This window comes from Chiloscyllium plagiosum, unplaced genomic scaffold (assembly GCF_037043375.1).
Source record: "Chiloscyllium plagiosum isolate Xiang-an unplaced genomic scaffold, Cpla_swu_hap1 HiC_scaffold_25, whole genome shotgun sequence".
Classification (NCBI taxonomy): domain Eukaryota; kingdom Metazoa; phylum Chordata; class Chondrichthyes; order Orectolobiformes; family Hemiscylliidae; genus Chiloscyllium; species Chiloscyllium plagiosum.
The window spans coordinates 2321075-2342972 of NW_028270163.1; the positions used below are offsets into that span (position 1 = coordinate 2321075).

The 21898-nt window shown below is 41.8% G+C and overlaps 1 protein-coding gene across 7 annotated transcripts in view; it reads right to left on the minus strand.

Moving 5' to 3' along the window:
• The window catches only part of recql5 (RecQ helicase-like 5), a 147991-nt gene that overhangs the window by 13745 nt on the left and 112348 nt on the right, over positions 1–21898 (minus strand). For all 7 annotated transcript variants that reach the window (XM_043714283.2, XM_088000381.1, XM_088000380.1 and 4 more), the window contains exons 12-15: positions 17611–17687; positions 15904–15997; positions 12010–12141; positions 10684–11243 (exon numbers count right to left, since the gene is read on the minus strand). In XM_043714283.2, the coding sequence (XP_043570218.2) occupies positions 10684–11243; positions 12010–12141; positions 15904–15997; positions 17611–17687 (863 nt within the window). The remainder of the gene's footprint in view (positions 1–10683; positions 11244–12009; positions 12142–15903; positions 15998–17610; positions 17688–21898) is intronic.

Here is a 21898-nt window from a genome sequence, read left to right on the forward strand (position 1 = left end):
GCCAAATAAGCTACACATTGAGAAAACTTGACATGGAAATCAGAGCAAGTATCTTATGAATTCTGCTTGCTGCAAAAGACTACCATGTTGGACACTGAGCAGGCTCTATTGGCACTGGCCACATGCATCCGACATCCATGAACATTTGGTGTCCAATAACTGCCAGCCGCTAAGAACCTTCATAGCACATCTCCAATCCACTTACAGGAGCTTCAGCCCGTCAATGTTGCACCTATCATTAAAATGCTGCAGAAAGGACAGTGTATGCTCAGAGACATACCCAGCTCATTGACTGAACCAGGTTGCATCACCAGGCTCTTCATTTGTGTCATAATGCACAATCACTCAGCAGCCTACCTAGATGTTCACAGCATCCCCGCTTTGTGTTGTACTTTTGCAGTTTGCCTCCTTAGCCAGACATAGATTCCCTAGTGTGGGAACAGGTTATTTGGCCCAATAAGTCCACACTGACCTCTTGAAGAGTATCCCACCCAGACCCATTCCCCTACCCTATTACTCTGCATTTTCCCTGAATGATGCACTTAGCCAACACTTCCCTAAACACTACGGACAGTTTCGCCTGGCCAACCCACCCTGACCTGCACATCTTTGGACTCTGGGGGGAAACCAGAACACCTGGAGGAAACCCACGCAGACACGGGGAGAATGTGCAAACTCGCTTGAGGCTGGAATTGGACCTGGGTCCCTGGCGCTGTGTGCCAGTAGTGCTAACCACTGAGCCACAATGCTGCCTACGTTTGAGGCTGATATTACTGCTTTCTTGCTTTCCTGCTTAGTGGAGACCAAAAGGAAGCTTCTCGTGGTTGTCAGCAAGTCAAATCGGATTGGCTTAGTTCAGGGGGTCCCGGTGATAAGTCAGCCACTCAAGGTAGTCTGAGACAGAATATTCTCCACATAAGAATGAGAAGTTGAATGTAGGACTACCCACTATCCATCATTACTCTTTCTGCCCTCTTAGGGTCTGTTTTTATTGTGCAAGATTAAAGCGCATGAGATTTACATAGTGTATTGAGATGGATAGAAAACTGGTTGGCAGAGAGGAAACAAAGAGTAGGAATTAATACATCCTTTTCAAATTGGCAGGCAGTAACTAGTGGGGTGCCACAAGGACCGGTGCTAGAACCCAAGCTATTCACAATATATATTAATGATTTGGATGAGGGAACAAAATGTAACATCTCAAAGTTTGCAGATGATACCAAGTTGGGTGAAAGGGTGAACTGTGACGAGGATGTGGAGATCCTTCAGCATGATCTGGACAGGTTGGGTAAATGGTGAAAAGCTTATGCCCGAAACATCAGTTCTCTTGCTCCTTGGATGCTGCCTGACCTGAAGTGCTTTTCCAACACCACACACTTGACTGTGACCTTCAGCTTCTGCAGTCTTCATTTTCTCTAGGTTGGGTGAATGGGCAAATCAGTGGCAAATGCCATATAATTTGGATAAATATGAGGTTATTTGCTTTAGAAGCAAAAACAAGAAGGCAGATTACTACCCGAGTGGCTGTAAATTGGGAGAGGGGAGTGTGTAATGGGACCTGGGTTTCCTTGTGCACCAGTCACTGAAGGTAAGCATGCAGATGCAGCAGGCAGTAAAGAAGGCAAATGGTATGTTGGCCTTCATTGAGAGAGGTTTTGAGTACAAAAACAGGGATGTGTTGTTGCAGTTATACAGGACCTTGATGAGGCCACGCCTGAATATTGTATGCAGTTTTGGTCTCCTTTCTGAGGAAAGATGCTCTTGCTCTTGAGGGAGTGCAGAGAAGATTTACCAGGCCGATTCCAGGGATGGTGGGACTGATGTATGAGGAAAGATTGATTAGGTTAGGGTGGTTTTGATGGAGTTCAGATGAGTGAGGGGAGATCTCAGAGGTTTATAAAATTCTAACAGGACTAGACAGGATAGATGCAGGGAGCATGTTCCCAATGGTGGTGCGTCCAGAATCAGGGTTCACAGTCTGAGAATTCAGGGTGGACATTGAGGATGGAGATGAGGAGACATTTCTTCACCCAAAGAGTGGTGAGCCTGTGGAACTCATTATCACAAGAAATAGTTGATGCCAAAACATTGAATGTATTCAAGAAGTGGCTTGATATTGCATTTGGGCAAATGGGATCAAGAGTTACGGGAAATAAAGCAGGATTGGGCGGCACGGTGGCACAGTGGTTAGCAATGCTGCCTCACAGTGCCAGAGACCCGGGTTCAATTCCCGCCTCAGATGACTGACTGTGTGGAGTTTGCACATTCTCCCCGTATCTGCGTGGGTTTCCTCTGGGTGCTCCGGTTTCCTCCCACAGTCCAAAGATGTGCAGGTCAGGTGAATTGGCCATGCTAAATTGCCCCTGGTGTTAGGTAAGGGGTAAATGTAGGGGTATGGGTGGGTTGCGCTTCGGCGGGTCGGTGTGGACTTGTTGGGCCGAAGGGCCTGTTTCCACACTGTAATGTAATCTAATCTAATCTAATCTATTAAATTGGACAATCAGACATGATTGTGATGAATGGAGTAGCAGGCTCAAACAGCCAAATGGCCTCCTCCTGCTCCTATGTTCCCACCTATGTAAGATGGAACCAGAATTCGATGTGACAGATGTAGTGGGGTAAGGTAAGTGATTTGAGGAGAGTTTGGTATGATACAGTGAACAAGCACAGACATGCATCAGAAATCCCTCCATAAGACATGGTGCAACTCAACTTAGCCAAAACAAATGTATGCTTCTATCTTTTTTTTGTGTGTGGGGAGTTTACCTGAAAGGGTGATGATCAAAGCAGACTCAATAGTAATTTTCAAAAAGAGAGTAGGATAAATCCTTGAAGAGGATAAAAAGACCACAGGGATATGGGAAAGGGCAGGAGGCTGCAGGCTGTACCAAAGATCCAGTATGATTTGATGAGTTCACAGTCTCCTTCTGCTACATCATTCTACAACTGCATTCCTGGTACCTTCAACCAACAAAAGTTGATTGACTGGTCACTTCAATCGAGAACAACACTTTCTGTCAATTGGCCATGGATGTTCCAGATTTCTGCTACTCTTTGAATGGAAAAATGGATTTCCAATTTCACTCCTTAATGGCCTAGCTATAACTTTAAGACAAAGGATTTTTGTTTCCTGACTTAGTAAATAGTACAAATCAATCTTTTTGAATAACTTTGTCATTTGATGTTATGACAATTTGTTCTCATAATTTATACGCTACAGTCCAGATATAATTCTGGCAGATTTAATGACTGACCTCCTGATATGCTTAATGCCTATCCTCCATCACAAGAAAACAATCAGAAATGTGATGGAATACTCTCCACTGTCAGGATGAGCTCCAACAATACTCAAGAAGCTCAACACCATCTAGCACATTTGTCAACACCACCCACCACCTTCAACTTTCACTCTTGCCACCACTTGTGCACAATGGCAAGAGTAAACAAGTTGCACTGCAGAAACTGACCAAGCCTCTGTTGACAGCTTCCTAACCTATGACATCTACCACCTTCCCAATGAGGACACCATATACAAGTTCCTCTCTAAGCTAAACAGCATTCTGACTTGGAAATACATTGTTCTTCCTTCACTGCTGCTGAATCAAAGTCCTGAAATTTTAAATGAAAACACTGCATAACCTATGCAAAACCATCTGAAGTGGTTCAAGAAGTTCGCTCACACCTTCACAGGACAATTAAGATTGGCAACAAATGTTGGCCTTTCCAGCAACATCTCATGAATGAATTTTCTTTTTAAGCACACATAAAACAGAAAATCCTCAGCTTCATCTCCAGCCTGTGGAGAGTTAGATCATTTCAGTTAGCGTGGTTATCACAGTTCAGGTTTCTTGACAATTCTTCCTCAAAAGATGAACTTCAAATGCTGTTTTGTTTAAAGTGAGCACATTCATTCGAGATCAGGAAAAATAACACCTCTAGAAGATAAGTGGCTAAAATGTTTGAGCTCAGAATTGATGTTGATACCACAAAGCCAAAGTGATAATACCTTAATCTGCCATGATAATCAATAAACACCTCATTCTGGGAGTGCTGGGAAAATCAGTTGCAGAATTTTAGTATAGTCTGACTGACCATTCCGGTTGGTAAAAACATAGACAGACAGGTTTAAACAGAAAGCTGAAAAAGCAAGCTTTGGCCAAATTCAGATGGAAGTTGGAGCTTATTTGGTAATTATTATTTTTAAAGTCAAGCAATATCACCTGCTGATTCAGGGAAGCATAACATATTTTTGTAAGATTATGCAAAATGAAATCGTACTGATCAAGTCCATTCATGTTCAATTGCTGAAAAACATTTAACAAATTGGCCCTTGTCTAAACAGATATTTTCTTGAGACTAGCCTATGAGAGCATTTACAGAATATATGAATATTCAGTTCACTCCTTGAAATAACTATTATTGGGTAGTGAAAATCAACACTGACATGCAAAATGTAATGGGATCTGCTCGAAGGAGCAGTTGCTCCCTGTGAATGTCTGTAGTGGGAACAATGATAGATGAGCCATGACTCCCATTCAATCTTCATTCAGTGACATGAAAGCCCTGTGACAGATTTTAACACAGTACCAGATGTGAAATAGGTAATTAGCTTACCGAAATTAATACCTTTGGTATAGCAAACTTAATATCGAGGGTGAGTGGTGATGGGAGATGCGGAGGGAGAGTAGAATTAACCTTACAAAATAAGAAAAAAATAAACTGTGCATAATGAAAAAAGATTTTGTTTTTTTATTTTGGATGAACATTTACTTAAAATGCATTCTCAAGCACAATTCTGATGGTACGGATATGAGCAGATGAAGCATGTGTGGCAGAAGGACCTACATTGTGGCAGCACGGTGGCACAGTGGTTAGCACTGTTGCCTCACAGCGCCAAAGACCCGGGTTCAATTCCCGCCTCAGGCGACTGACTGTGTGGAGTTTGCACATTCTCCCCGTGTCTGCGTGGGTTTCCTCCGGGTGCTCCGGTTTCCTCCCACAGTCCAAAGATGTGCAGGTCAGGTGAATTCGCCATGCTAAATTGCCTGTAGTGTTAGGTGCAGGGGTAAATGTAGGGGAATGGGTCTGGGTGGGTTGTGCTTCGGCGGGTCGATGTGGACTTGTTGGGCCGAAGGGCCTGTTTCCACACTGTAAGCAATCTAATCTATATTTGAATGCTATTCTTTATTCACTCGTCAGCATTGCTGGCTGGGCAGCAGTTTTATTGCCCATCCTTAGTTTCTCTCGAGAAGGTGGTGGTGAGCTGCTGTCCTTAATTGCTACTGCCCATGTGCTGTAGGTAGACCTACAATGACCATAGGAATGGAATTCCAGGATTGTTACCCATTGTCAGTGATACATTTCCAAGTCAGATGGTGAGTGGCTTGAAGGAAAACTTGCAAGTTGTGGTGTTCCTGCTGCCCTTGACCTTCGAGATGGAAGTGATCGTGGGTTTGGAAGGTGCTAAGGATCTTTGGTGAATTTCTGCAGTGTATATTGTAGATAGTACACACTAAGTATCGGTGGTGGAGGAAGGGGATGCTTGTGGATGTGGTGCTAATCAAGCGGGATGCTTTGTCCTGGATGGTGTCAACTTCTTTCTTAAGTGCTATTGGAGCTGCACTCATTCAGGAAACTGGGAAATTTTCCATCATATTCGTGATTTATGCCTTGTAGATGGCAGAGAAGCTTTCAGGAGTCAGGAGACAAGGAACTCACTGTAGTTTTCCAAGCCTCTTATCTGCTCTCGTAGCCATTGTATTTATGTGACAAGTCAGTTTCTAGTCAACAGTAACACCAAGGACATTGATAATGAGCTTACATACATATTACTCTTGCTGGGTTGTGTTGCAAGCATGTAGCATGTCACCACGACTTTTTGTTTCATTATTTCTGAATGGCTTGCCAAATAAGTTTGTTCCTGTGTAATATAACATCCACTACAAGAAATAAAAAATGGTAGCAGTTCACATTTAATGAGAACTGGAATGTTAGACTTCATTATAAACGGAGTACAGCATAAAATCTTGCTATAATTGTACAGAGCATTAGAAGCATCTAAAATAATGTGTAATTTTGCTCTCTTTATTTAAAGCTTACATTGCAGGCAGTTGGAGAAAGAGGTTTCCTCAATTCCTGTGATTAAGGTTATTATTTTCAGAAATTTGGAGCAATCTTGGCCTATACTCACAGGAATTTAGATAAATAACATGTAATCTTATCAAATCAAACACATACTCCGAGGGGGTTTGACAGACCAATGCTGAGCAACTGTTTCCCCCACATAAGGAAATCTAGAACGATTTCAAAGACAGGCAAAATGAATAAGATTATTTTTTTCCCCAGAAAGTTTGAATCCTCCATCCCAGAGAGTAGTAGAGGGTGGATCACTGAATATGTTCAAGGCTGAATTAGATTGATTTTAATTGACAAGGGAGTCAAGGGCTATGGGGCAGGTCATCCCATACTCTAAAGGAACAGTGAAACAGGGTCGACAGGCTGAATGGCCTACTTCTGTTCTTTTTTCTTATGATCTAAATCACCTAGTGACTTCAAATGTGGAAAATATACCAATGAGTACAAGCAGTTGGGCCAAAGGGATGTTTATACTGTGTGCAAGTGCCAGACAATGTTCATCTGCAAAGTGAGAGAATCCTTGACATTCACTGGTATAACCATTGCTAAATCCCCCACTATTAGCATATTGTCTTACCATTTACCAGAAACTGAACTGGAATAACCACAGAAACATTGTGACAGGGATTCAGCAATAGTTATACCATTGAATGTCAAGGGACAATGTCTGGATTCTCTCACATTGCAAGAGGCTCAGAATTCTGAAGTGAGTAACTCAGCTCCTGTCTCCTCAAGATCTGTTCACCATCTCAGGAATGTCTAAGGCACTAGTCAGGAATGTTATGGAATACTGTCCACTTGCTTGGGTGAATGCAGATCTAACACTTAAGAAGCTTGACACCATCCAGGACAAAGCAGCCCATTTAACTGGGCATTCCATCAAACACCTTCATCATTCACTCTCTGAACCATCAACACACAGTTGCAGCAGTGTGTACCATCTACAGGATGCACTGCAGTAACTCACCAAGACTTCTTCAACAACATTTTCCAAACTCACAGCCTCTACCACCTAGAAAGACAAGGACAGCAGATCATTGTGCATATTTTAAGCGGAGACAGATAATTTCCCTTCTGATCTAGAATCTAAAGATCATAAGAAAAGAGCAGCACAGCAAAGATGATCCGACTTAGAGAGTTGGAGCAGGCTGAAGAGATCAAATGGCAAGCTCCTATTCCTACTGCGTATGGATTTATATGTCAGAAAACCCTCCACTCGAGATTCTGCTCAAAGCCATATGCTATCCTGACCTGTAATTACATGCCTGCTGTTCCTTCATTTACACTGGGTCAAAGTCCTGCAGCTCTCTAATAGCACTGAGTGCACCTACGCCACATGGACTGTAACAGTTCACAAAAGTATAGCTTCGAGGCAACATTAAGGAGCCTGAATAGGAAGGACAAGAATGAGAGACTTTCAAAAGAGAGATGATTAGGTTGCAAGCTAGGTCCAAACCCATTGGGAATAAATACAGGGTATTCAAGCCTAGAGTATTTTGGAAGAATAAGTCTAGATTAGAGTGATGCTGGAAAAGCACAGCAAGTCAGGCAGCATCAGGATGAAGGGCTTATGCCCGAAACGTCGATTTTCCTGCTCCTCGTATGCTGCCTGACCTGCTGTGCTTTTCCAGCACCACTCCAATCTAGACTCTGATCTCCAGCATTTGCGGTCCTCACTTTTGCCTATTCTGGAAGAATAAGTATATTATTCTGGATCAGAAATTGGCTAGCTGAAAGAAGACAGGGCTAATGGTTGATGGGAAATGTTCATCCTGGAGTTCAGTTATTAGTGGTGTACCACAAGGATCTGTTTTGGGTCCACTGCTGTTTGTCAATTTTATAAACGACCTGGATGAGGGCGTAGAAGGATGGGTTAGTAAATTTGCAGATGACACAAAGGTCTGTACAGTTGTGCATAGTGAAACATAGGTTAGTTGCAGAGCTGGGCGAGAGGTGGCAGATGGAGCTTAATGCAGAAAAGTGTGAGGTGATTCACTTTGGAAGGAGTAATAGGAATGCAGAGTACTGGACGAATGGTAAGATTCTTGGTAGTGTAGATGAGCAGAAAGGTCTCTGTGCCATGTACATAGATCCCTCAAAGTTGCCACCCAGGTTGATAGGGCTGTTAAGAAGGCATACAGTGTATTAGCTTTTATTAGTAGAGGATCGAGTTTTGGAACCATGAGGTCACGCTGCAGCTGCACTTAGAGTATTGCATGCAGTTCTGGTCACTGCATTATAGGAAGGATGTGGAAGTTTTGGAAAGGGTTCAAAGATGATTTACTAGGATGTTGCCTGGTATGGAGGGAAAGTCTTACGGGGAAATGTTGAGGGACTTGAGGCTGTTTTCATTAGAGAGAAGGTGGTTGAGAGGTGATTTAATTGAGACATACAGGATCATCAGAGGATTAACTCGGGTGGACAGTAAGAGCCTTTTTCCTAGGATAGAGATGGCTAGCACGAGGGAGCATAGCTTCAAATTGAGGGATGATAGTATAGGACAGATGTCAGAGGGTAATAAGGATGTAGAATGCACTGTTCGCAACAGTTCTGGATTCACCAACTTTACAGGCATTTAAATGGTCATTGGATAGGCATATGGATGAGAATGCAATAGCATAGGTTAGATGGACTTTGGATTGTTTTCACAGGGCAGTGCAACATCAAGGGCCAAAGGACCTTAATGTGCTGTGATGTTCCATGTTCTATTGATGAGAAAGCAGACTTTAGTGTAATTTAGTGTTTGTTGTTCTGTATAGACATGGTGGGCTAAAGAACCTTTTTCTATACTCTATGACTCTATGCTTCTTTAAATAAAGAACAGGTTGAATTCCAGCACAGACTTGTTAGGTCGATCAATGATGTGTGGAAACGTCCAACATAACAATGCTCAGCCAATCACGTCTGTGCCAGCTCTTTGAAAGAACTGCCCAATACACCTCACTTCCTGTAACCTCCTGCCTATTAGACCAGAAGTGCATCTCCAATTGCCGTTTGAAAGTTGCTTTGAAATCTGATTCCACCAACATTTAGTACATTGTACATGTTTACAATCCCCAATAAGACCATAAGTCATAGGTGTCGAAGCAAGGCCATTTGGCCCATCAAGTGCACTCCGCCATTTAATCATGGCTGATTGGTGTTTCAATTACCCGCACTCTCTCCGTAGCCCTTAATTCCTTGCGAGATCAAGAATTTATTAGTCTCTGCCTTGAAGACACCCAACATCCTGGCCTCCACTGCGCTCCGTGGCAATGAATTCCACAGGCCCACCACTCTCTGGCTGAATAAGTGTCTCCTCATTTCCATTCTATATTGACCCCCTCTAATTTTAAGGCTATGCGCACTGGTCCTAGTCTCCCCGCCTAATGGAAACAACTTCCCAGCGTCCACCCTTTCTAAGCCATGCATGATCTTGTAAGTTTCTATTAGATCTCCCCTCAACCTTCTAAACTCTAATGAATACAATCTCAGGACCTTCAGCCGATCATCACAAGTTAGGCCTACCATTCCAGGGATCATCTGTGTGAATTTCCGCTGGGCATGCTCCAGTGCCAGTATGTCTTTCCTGAGGTGTGAGATCCAAATTTGGACACAGTATTCCAAATGGGGCCTAACTAGAGCTTTATAAAGTCTCAGAAGCACATAGCTGCTTTTATACTCCAACTCTCTTGAGATAAATGATAACATTACATTTGCTTTTTTTATCACTGACTCAACCTGCGAGTCAACCTTCAGAGAATCCTGGACGAGCACTCCCAGATCCCTTTGTGCTTTGGCTTTATGAATTTTCTCACCGTTTAAAAAATAGTCCATGCCTGTATTTTTTTTTCCAAAGTGCAAGACCTCGCACTTGCTCACATTGAATTTCCTCAGCCAATTCCTGGACCACTCTCCTAAACTATCTAAATGTTTCTGCAATATAAGGACATTGCTTCTCATTTCTCTGCTTCTCTTCCCAGTAATTTTAAACCTCTGACTTCAGGTCGCTACGTACTGGGGAAAACAGCTTGCCATATTTGGCAATCACAACTTTTCATTATTTGAATGTCTCTGTTAAGTCTCCCTTAACCTTCTCTGCATGAAGAACAGCTTGTCCCGATAACTGCATTTCCTCATCTCTGATATCTTCAAGACTTGCCTACAGTGCTATGAACTGTTAGCCGCACTCCAACCAAGGCCTTGCCAGTGACATGTCACAAAATTGTCTGCTGCTTGCAAGTAATTTCATGGGACACATCAAAGTGGTCTCAGTCCAACATATGGAATATAGAGTGTTCTAACATGAAACTCTTTCCAAATGGCCATAGATGGATGGCTAATGTGGGAACTAATGCAACGCCATTTGCAAAAGCTGTAGCAATTGAAGCTCAGGCCCATTTTTAGGCCAAAGTAGGGGAAGTTTGATGTTCACACTGGATGCCTAAACTGGAGCATTTCCTTCGTTAGTACTAACATATCTCATTTTGATGAGCATTAAGTCAGTCAATAGGCAGGGAAAAAATATGGATAACGAGACACTGTAAACTATTCAGCTTTTAATGTTACCTTGTCTTCTCTTCCATGTCATGGGTCGTCACACATTTTTGGACCTTGTCCACATTTACAGTCTTCGTCACTTTATCAAGATCTGGAAGAGCTCCCAGCTCCCCAGACAACGCCAAAGTGGAAGAGTATGCTTTCTTGTTGTCCTCTTCTTCCAGTGCATCATTAACAATGGTGCTGCAGTCCCCACCAAGGATTTTGACTGAAGCCCTTGCTGCCCCTTTAGATTTGCTCTGCTGAAAGAATTTGGTAATATTCTGAGAATCTTTCTTGGCACTCTCTGCCAGCAATTGCTTTTTAGTGGGTTTCCTCTTGCTGGGACTGGACTGGAGAGGGGAGCACTGATCTGTCCTCTCATTATAGTGTACACAGGGTTTTGTGACTTCTAGAGATCTTGTATCTTCTTTCTTTCTGGTTCCATCTGATTGGTGTATTGGGGTCTCTGAGCTAGTGCTATTCTTCTGCGCACTGCTCACTTGCACTGAGTTCTTCAGCATCTCTCCTGCGGTTCGGAATGGGCTGGATGAACTCTGACCTCCAACTCCAACACGCTTTCGTTTGAACTGCAAAGCATAAAAATAGATAAGCACCTGTCTGTATTTATGGTATGGACAGTGACAATGCAGTGGCTCCAGGTCAAACACACATATGATTAGAGGACCAGTAACGTACAGAACAGTGGCTGGAGATGAGAGACACACTAATATAGAGGATAGTGGCTTGAAGTCAGCAATGCTCTAAATAAAGTAGCACACGGCTGGAGGTCAGTGACATGCACGATTCAACAGGTCAAATACATAATACAAAGGTCAGAGGCTGGAGGTCAACAACATTCAAGAATCAATGGCTAGAAGTATTTGTACATGTGGTTGAAGTCATCCAGATTGAAGATCATCCTTCAGTACAGAAGTCAGATGGTTACAATCAATCAGTTACGTGTCCTTACAAATGCAATACTTGTAGCTAGCAACACAATCCCAACAAGTGGAAAGGTCAAAAGCTTCTTTACAGGACACTGTCAGGATGACATTCAGATGACATGAATCAGCATAATGCCAAGTTGGGGTTATAAAGCCCAGTTCTAAAGTGGATGCAAAAGCAGAGAGACCCAGGGTCTATGAGCACAAATCATAGGAAAAGGGAAGACTAAGGAAAATTTCCAAGAGTTTTGAAGTCCTCCCAAAGAATGAGTTTGATCCATAGACTGTGTTATGTTTAACATACTGAGATTTCAGGGGGGCAGGAATTCTACTGAGAGATTTTAAATCATACTAGTGAAGAGGAAAGGGGATTTATAGTCCTCCACTGAAAGACAAAAGATATACTCACAGAATAGAGCTGTGATGCGGAAATAAATGTTTCACCATCTTTTTCACAATCTGTTGTTGCTATTGTAGTGTCCATTTCTGTCAGTTTTGAATGCAAAGGATTATTTTGCATTGACTTATTTATTTCTCCAACCTAATATGAAAGAAGCAACAAATAAGTAAAAACGTGGAAGAGTCATGCTGAACTCGAAACATTAACTCTGTTTCTATCTCCATAGATACAGCCAGGCCTGTTGAGTTTCTCCAGCACCTTCTGCTTTACTTCAACCCCCTGAGCCTGCTCTGTCATCATGGCTGGTCTGCATCTCAACTCCATTTATCCTATTTTATTCCATACCCTTACTTAACAAGTATCTGGTAACCAGAGTCTTGAATTCCAGTTGTGACACAAAACATGGAAGTATTGTGGACTGACAGTGTGTTAAACTTCAAGACGACCTAGATATGGAATAGATGGATAAAAGCCAGATGAAATTTAATAGCGGAGTGTGAAGCGATTTAATTTGGTAGGAAGAACAAAGAAAGGCAATATAAACCAAAAGGTCGAGTTTGAAAGTGGATGCAAAATCAGAGTGTCCTTTGGTTCTATAAGCTGAAATCATTGATGCTGCCAGGGCAGGTTAAGAATGTAATTAATAAAGTATAAGGTCAGGAGTATAAAAATAACCAACTTATGATAAAATTATACAAACATTGGCTTGGTCTTAATTGAAGTACAGGTCTGGGCAGAAAGATGTGAAGACATCAAAGAGGATACAGAAATAATTCATGATAATAGCTCCAGGGATGAAGAATTTCAGTTACACAAAGAGAAGATTAAGAAAAATCCGACAGAGGTAACCAAAAGAATGAGGGAGATCTTGAGAGAATACATATTGAGAAACAGATCAGTTGAAGGAACTTTTGAGAATGAGAGGAAACCAATTGAAAATAATAGGCAAAACTTAGCAATGGTAACATGAGAAGATCATTATCTACTTTATTGAATCTCTGTCATTTTTGCAACCTCTAAGCATCATATTTGAACCCATCTATAAAGTTAATCCTTTACGCCAGAGTACAAGTCTGACGAAATCTCTGCTGTACATTTTTCAAATCTAATATATCTCTCGAGGTGCAGTGCACAGAATAGAAAGCAGTACATCAAGCTATGTCAAATAAAGACTCTGGACAACTGATATATTACATTCAGAGGAACCTCATTATCTGAATGGCACAGTGTGGGGGGACTATTTTGTTCGGATAATCGAATGCAAGATAACACAGTTTAGCCAAGCATCGGGACCTTATGATCTTATTCGGATAATCCAAAATTCGGATAATCAAATGCCAGATACCAAGGTTCCTCTGTACTTTGGTTTTGAATCTCGAGATAAAAGGCAATGTTCCATTAAATATTTGATTACATTCTGTACATATGCATGAGCATATGTCACATTTGTCACATGACACCCCAAATCTCTCCATTTCTCCACAGGCTCACACTCGTCAGGAAAATATTCAGATCTGTTTCATCGGATGGCATTACAGACTGAACTTTATCTGCCAACATTTTGCCCACTCACTTAGTTTATGTTTTTTTGTAACAAACTACTTCCACCTATACACTTGCTTTAGTTTCGAACCTAGTGTCATCTGTGAATTTGTAATTATCTACTCTGATAAAGTAGGAGAAAGTGAGGACTGCAGACGCTGGAGATCAGAGTCGACATTGCAGTGCTGGAAAAGTACAGCAGGTCAGGCAGCATCTGTTTCTCGTCGATTCTCCTGCTCCTCGGATTCTGCCTGACTTGCTGTGCTTTTCCAGCACTACATTCTCGACTCTACTCTCATAAAAGCAGAATATTGATGCTGTAATTCTGAAAGTGTTCTGAAGAATCATCTCAGCGTTGAAACTTTAACTCTGTTTCTCTTTCCATTGATGCTGCCAGACTTGCTGCGTTTTTCAGCACTGTTTTCATTCCACATCTACGGGTTTACCATCAACCCATTTAACAAGGTCACCTCCAATTTTATGTGCTCTCATATTTAATCTTAACCTTGTGTGAACCATTAACAAATGTAAATCTATAAAGACAACATCCATATTGCACTTCTATCCTCTGTCCTTAATCGCCTCTTCAAAAAATACAAACAGATTCAACAAAAAATTTACTGTAATAAATGACAAACTAAACACTGCTTCCTTTTTCAATGCATCTTAATTTTTAGCTACACACAAGAACACACTGCAATCTCTAGCCAGGTTTATCACACACTGCAATCTCTATGTAATTACAATTCTAGAGCAAACAATCCACTGTTTTTTTCAACTTCCAAACCCTTCCAGTACTCCTGCTTCAATGATTTTGATTAACCAGAGCTGAGCACTTGCATTAGTTTTCAGAAGGTCTCTCAATTCTACCACCAATAGTAAAGCCCATAACTATTCTGAATGGCCCAACTTTGCCAAGACAAAACTTAGACCACTGCGGATGCTTCTCTTCTATCAGAAACCATGTCCCTCCCAAGTTCAGCTGTAATAGCCCAAAAAGTCAAGCAGCCTGTTCAGTTTCCTAAGCACAAAGAACTTCTGTCTCTATGATGTTAATTGATCTGAAGGAACTGCAACAATTCAAGAAGATAGCTAGCTCACATCCCGTGAATGAAGATTTAAAGTATATTGTTTGTTATACAAATGCTATAGAATAAGTTTAGAGATTAGAGTCAACGTTAAGGAGTGTGAAGAGATTTGTCAGGAATGGGATGCTTTCAAAAGAAACATGATTAGGATGCAAGCCAGGCCCATACCCATAAGAAATAAATGCCAAGTATCCAAAGCTGGAGTACCCTGGATAATAAAGGATACTGTTGAGAAAACAAGGAAGTAAAAAGTGGCGTATGGCATTAGTGTAGTTTGGTGTTTGTTGGTCTGCATAGACATAGTGCTCAGTATGGCCTGTTTCTATGCTTTTTGACAACATAACTCCAAGCTTTTAATTTGATCTCTGTTCTCTTCACCACAGCAAATGAAACACATTAACCTTGCATCCAAGTAAAAACATTAATTAAATACTCTTGATCCCATACATATTAAAAAAAATAAATAAACAGTTCACATGTTCTTGTTTTGGTTAAAGTAGAAGGCACATAGAAACAGAAAGTATGTTTAGTGTTTAATAACTTTACAGGATTTTGGGAAACTCAGACAACGGATTGTAAACTCAGAGACTGCTGCCCTTGTCTCAAGCATAAATGTGTTTTCCTCAGTATAGTCACCTGAGTGTTCATCAAAAAACCATAGCACCTAGGCTAACTGTCAGGGAGACTTCACAGCAGGCAGCATGTACAATAAATCTAAAAACACAGTCCCAACTTAATAAACTTTATTATTATAACACAGAGTAACAAATGGTATGTGCATTGTTATTAATTCTGTTCCTTTGAAGAAAATATAAAACTAACATTGTCATTCCCTATGAAATCTTGCCCCAATTGACTCTAGCACAACGTAAAAACTGAGGCTATCAATCTTCACTTTAAAACCAGTGCTTATAAAGCATGCCTCATGGTACATGATGATACAGTGCATGCTCAGACTGCTCCAGAACAATGGTGCACAATTGTTCTCATTTTAACATTCTGTTGTCCCTACATTCCTTAAAGAGGTCACAATTAAAAATCAGAATCACACAATTTATTTTCATTGCAGTTTCTGAGCGTAACTCTTAACAAGCTGCTCTCACTATAATGTTTTCAGTAAGAAGTTTCTAAGGGCCTCAGTTGTAACCTTCCACATGAATATTTCCCTTTTTTAACAGCAGTTGTTTAATATCCACAATGCTTAAATATATTTAACAAGCTATTTTTATTAAATCTAATAGATTCCCAACAATGCATCACTTGATTTACCCACCTTTTTTAGCATTAGTGCTTTGTACAAGTTAGCCATCTTGCTCATTTTGAAAGCTTCATATTCCATTTCTACAGCACATGAGTGAGGGTCTGCCCTGTTAGAGAGGAGAGAGGCATCAGGGCATGTAACAGAATCAGTTGCATAAATCTTCATTGCAAGAAAAAGAAAGCACATTGCCACAACTTACATACAAAGATCTCATAGAAACGTCTTGGTGAATGGAATGCAGGACAAAATTATGAAAGTATAACTGCATTTAACAAAGAACAAGCACTTTTAGATCAGATTAGATTAGATTCCCTACAGCATGGAAACAGGCCGTTCGGCCCAACAAGTCCACACCTACCCTCTGAACAGTAACCCACCCAGACCCATTCCCCTATCCTCGATTTATCCCTGGCTAATGCACCTAACACTGTGGACAATTTAGCATGGCCAATTAACCTGACCTGCACATCTTTAGATTGTGGGAGGAAATCAGAGCATCCAGAGGAAACCCACACAGACAGTCACCCGAGGCGGGAATCGAACCCAAGTCCCTGGCACTATGAGGCAGCAGTGCTACCCCTGAGCCGCCATGCCGCCTCTGGTACCTTTGGTACAATAAAATCAGTCAAATTCTGATAATCTGAAACTCCAGCCAAGTTGTCAGCCATTCCTAAAGGCATAATAAGAAATCCAATAGAGGGATACACATGAGAAGCTGAAGTTCGAGACTGATAACTCTATATTAGCTGAACCAGAGGACATTTGTCACTTGACTATGATAACAACGTATGAAAACAACACACTAAACAGAAAAAGATTATGAAGCTTCCCAACTAGAGGAAGAATGCCTCATTTCAGCCTCGGGACTCTATAACGACATGGCACCAACACTGATTTCACCAGTTTCCAAATCTCCCCTCCCCCATCTCATCCCAGATCCAACCATCCAACTCGGCACTGCCCTCTTGGCCTGTCCTACCTGTCCATCTTCCTTCCGAACTCTCTGCTCCACCCTCCCCACCGACCTATCACAATTACCTTCCACCTGCATCCACCTATCACCTTCCCCCCAGCCCAACCCTCACCACCAACCCCCTCCCCGAAACATCGACTCTCCTGCTCCTCGGATCCTACCTGACCTGCTGTGCTTTTTGAGCACCACACTTTTTGATTCTGACTCTCCAGCATCTGCAGTCCTCACTTTCTCCTCTTTAATTGTATTATGGTCAGGTTGTCATAAGGAGTCAATAAATTGAAGATTAAGACATTTTTCACATATTTACTGCATCATGGATTTTTTTTGGCATAGAATGTGGACAAATCAGATTATGGAGGGGCTTCTCCTTGTCTATTTTAAAGCTTGTGGGCAAGCCATTTGTGATTCAACTTATTGAAATGGTACTAGACTTCATTCACTCTACCAAAGATAGCCATGCCTTCAGCTGCCTAGGCCAAAAGCTCTAGACATCTCTCAACAAGTTTCTCCAATTGTCTCATTTCCTTTTAATGTCTCCTTAAATTCGACCTCTTTAATCAAGCTTTAGGTCACAGGTTTGAATGTTTCCTTCTTTCATGGAGAATCAATGGTTGTCTGGCTATACGTCTGTGATGTGCCTTGGGATATTTTGCTGCATTAAAGAAGCTATTGATAGAAATATAATTATTGAGGCTGTGTTGAATAACATGCGTGTGTACTTGACTGCCACAATCTTTACTCACCACTCTGGCTTTGTAATTCCATGCTGTTTATTCTTGGTCAGTGCCTCCTCTAGCATGTGGAGACAGTGTTCACGTGCCTGATATAGAATACATCAGTGGTAAAAGGAGAGACATAACAATTAGTTTATAACATGCAGTGCCATCAACAGAAATTCAACGTATAAACTTCTAGAATTAGAATTAGAATCCCTAGTGTGGAAACAGGCCCTTTGGCCCAACAAGTCCACACCCACCCATCCCGGTACCCCCTATACTTATCCCGACTAATAATCTACACTATGGGCAATTTAGCATGGCCAATTCACCTAACCTGCACATCTTTTTGGATTGTGGGAAGAAACTGGAGCACCCAGAGGAAACCCACACAGACATGGGGAGAATGTGCAAACTCAACAGTCGCCTGAGGCTGGAATTGAACCCGGGTCCCTGGTGCTGTGAGGCAATAGTGCTAACCACTGAGCCACCGTGATGCCCACAAGTTGTTTATCCATTGCTATTTTTCAAAATAAACAGATGTATTTTAATTCCCATGCCTAATACAAATTTTCAGACTGGTTCAGCTTCAGAATTTAGGTTGAATCAATTTCGAATTCACAGTCAGAATGATAGCAGTCAGTTCTTCAGATCCACAAAGGAGTTCTTTGTGAGTCTAAACCAGAATTTATCAGGAAAAATAATCTGTTCATGTATCTCATTGCTGCGTTTCGGATTTTGTAGTGTTCAAATCGGCTGCTGCTCTGCTTACACAACAACAGACTGTAAAGGAACACAAGATGTCCTGAAGTTAGGCAAGACAATGATAATGCAAGATTCTCCCAATGGATAAACCTTCTACTAAGGTAAAGAAAAAAGCTAACCCAACCAGTCACAGTAACTTTCCAATGCTTGTAACTTCTTCAAATAAAACCAATTAAAAAGTAACATTAAAGCAGGGACTTTGCTATCAAATCTAAGCCAAGATTACAGGTGAAAAATATCCACTATTGTTGGTGATTCAGTAAAAACTGGGCAGATCCAATCTGGCTCCCTCTCAGTACTTTCAGCCACCAGCACAGCACAAATTAGCATTAAACTATCAATCTCATTCAGGTAGTTTTATACAGGAAGTAGAAAAGTACTTCATTGCTGCAGTTGGAAACACTAAAGCTAAATTTGATGTGCACACTGTTGCAGTTGCATTGAAGACAGAATTGTAGACAGATTCTGGGTAGTCAAAGATGGAGGGCTGGAAAATTTCTAGCTGAAACAAGCTGTTCCTTTTTTTTTGAGGTGTTTTAGGTATTGGAGGTGATTTCCTCGAATTCCAGGAGCAGCAATTACTGTTTTATATGCTGTTGCAATGTTTTGGAACTTTGGAGAAAAAAAATATCAAAACAACACCACTTTTAAAAGGGAGAAGAACAGACAAAGGCAGTACATGGTCCGGTCAGTGCAGGAGAGAGAGAGAGAGAGAGACAGTGAGAGAGAGAGACCCACACTGCTAGCTGACACAGCAGTGAACCTGCGCAATCACTGCCTTTGCTGTTGAATTCATGTATCACTGAACATCGGAGTGCGTCTAGGGAAATTAACAAACACTGAAATTCACAACTGATCTTGGAGGAACCTGCTAGGGAGAGGTCACAGAGGAGAAACAGATAAGTGAATAGTTTAGGTGTGGCCTTGCTGTAAGTCTGCAGTAGTGAGTAGAGTGGGTTCTTTCTTCATTATATGTTTTATTGAGATATGTCTCTTATATAAGCCATAAGTGTTAAGTTAGCCAGGAGCAGTGTTTTGTAGAGGAATAAGAGTGTTATTTTCTGGGTCTGCAGATTGGAAGAAACAGAAATGGTCCTAAGTAGAGTGATATGCACTTCTTGTTGATGTGGGAGTTTAGGGCGAGTTTACGTGTTACTGAGGATTATATCTGCAATAAATGCCATTGGTTGTGAATCCTGTCAGATCAAATGGATCAGTTGGAGGGACAGTTGGAGGCAATGAGGAATTTACAAGAGAAAGGGGATGTGATGGACGGCAGTTATAGGAAAGGAGAAAAGTTGCAGATACAGTCACATAGATGAATTAACTCCAGGAGAGCGAAGTGAGGTAGGCAGGTAGTACAAGAGTCTTCTATGGCTATCCCCAATTCAAACAATTATGCTGTTTTGGAAAATGTAGGGTGTAATGGATTCTCAGGGGAGTGTAGCATGAATAGCCAAGTTTTGGGTATCGAAACTGGCTCTAATGTAATGAGGAGTATGTTAGGTTCCAAGAGATCGATTGTGTTCGGGGATCCGTAGTCTCAGGCAGATTGAATTTCAGTGGCCAGAGCAAAAAATCAGAATGGTGTGTTACCTCCCTGGTGCCAGGATCAAAGATGTTTCAGAGAGGGTGCAGAATGTTCTCAAGGGGGAGAGGGGTCAGCAGAAAGTCATTGTACACATGGGAACCAAAGGCATAGGAAGGGAAGAGGATGAGATTCTGAAGGGACAATAGAGAGAGTTAGGCAGGAATTTAAAAAGGAGGTCCTTGAGAGTAGTAATATCTGGATTACTCCCAGTGCTTCAAGCTAGTGAGGATAGGAATAGGGTAGAGCAGAATTAATGCATAGCTAAGGAGCTGGTATATGGGAGAAGGATTCACAGTTTTGGATCATTGGAATCTCTTCGGGGTAGACATGACCTCTACAAGAAGGACGTATTGCAGCTGAATTGGAAGGGGACTAATATACTGGCAGGGAGATTTGCTCAAGCTGCTCAGGAGGATTTAAACTGGTAAGGTTGGTGGGGGGAGGGTGGGACCCAGGGAAATAGTGAGGAAAGAGACCAATCTGAGACTGGTACAGTTGAGAACAGAAGCAGGTCAAACTGTCAGAGAAGGCAAGGGCAAAGCAGAGAACAAGGTAGGACTGATAAATTGAACCTTATTTATTTCAACGCAAGAGGCCTAACAGGGAAGGCAGATGAACTCAGGGCATGGTTGGGAACGTGGACTGAGATGTCATAGCAATTACAAACATGTGGCTCAGGGATGGACAGGACTTGCAGCTTAATGTTCCAGGATGCAAATGCTACAGGAAGGTCAGAAAGGGAGGCAAGAGAGGAGGGGGAGTGGCGTTTTTGATAAGGGATAGCATTACAACTGTATTGAGGGAGGATATTCCCGGAAATACATCCAGGGAAGTTATTTGGGTGGAACTGAGAAATAAGAAAGGGAAGATCACCTTATTGGGATTGTATTACAGGCTCCTAATAGTCAGAGGGAAATTGAGAAACAAATTTGTGAGGAGATCTCAGTTATCTGTAAGAATAATAGGGTGGTTATGGTAGGGGATTTTAACTTTCTAAACATAGACTGGGACTGCCATAGTGTTAAGGGTTTAGATGGAGAGGAATTTGTTAAATGTGTACAAGAAAATTTTCTGATTCAGTATGTGGATGCTCCTACTAGAGAAGGTGCAAAACGTGACCTACTCTTGGGAAATAAGGCAGGTGACTGAGGTGTCAGTGGGGGAGCACTTTGGGGCCAGCGACCATAATTCTATTAGTTTTAAAATAGTGATGGAAAAGGATAGACCAGATCTAAAAGTGGGTGGCATGGTGGCACGTGGGCAGCACGGTGGCACAGTGGTTAGTACTACTGCCTCACAGCGCCAGAGACCCGGGTTCAATTCCCACTTCAGGCGACTGTCTGTGTGGAGTTTGCACATTCTCCGTGTCTGCGTGGGTTTCCTCTGGGTGCTCCGGTTTTCTCCCACAGTCCAAAAATGTGCAGGTTAGGTGAATTGGTCATATTAAATTGCCCGTACTGTTAGGAGCAGGTGTAAACGTAGGGGAATGGGTCTGGGTGGGTTGCGCTTCAGCAGGTCGGTGTGGACTTGTTGGGCCGAAGGGCCTGTTTTCCACACTGTAAGTAATCTAATCTTAAAAAAAAGTTGAAGCTCTAAATCGGAGAAAGCCTAATTTTGACAGTATTAGGCAAGAACTGATTGGGGGCAGATGTTCACAGGTAAAGGGACCGCTGGAAAATGGGAGCGTTCAGAAATGAGATAATGAGAGTCCAGAGACAGTACATTCCTATTAGGGTGAAAGGAAAGACTAGTAGGTGTAGGGAATGCTGGACGACTAGAGGAATTGAGGGGTTGATTAAGAAAAAAGAGGAAGCATATGTCAGGTATAGACAGGATAGATCGAGTGAATCCTTAGAAGAGTATAAAGGCAGTAGGAGTAAAAATAAAAGGGAAATCAGAAGAACAAAAAGGGGACATGAGATCGCTTTGGCAAATAGAGTTAACAAGAATAAAAGCGGC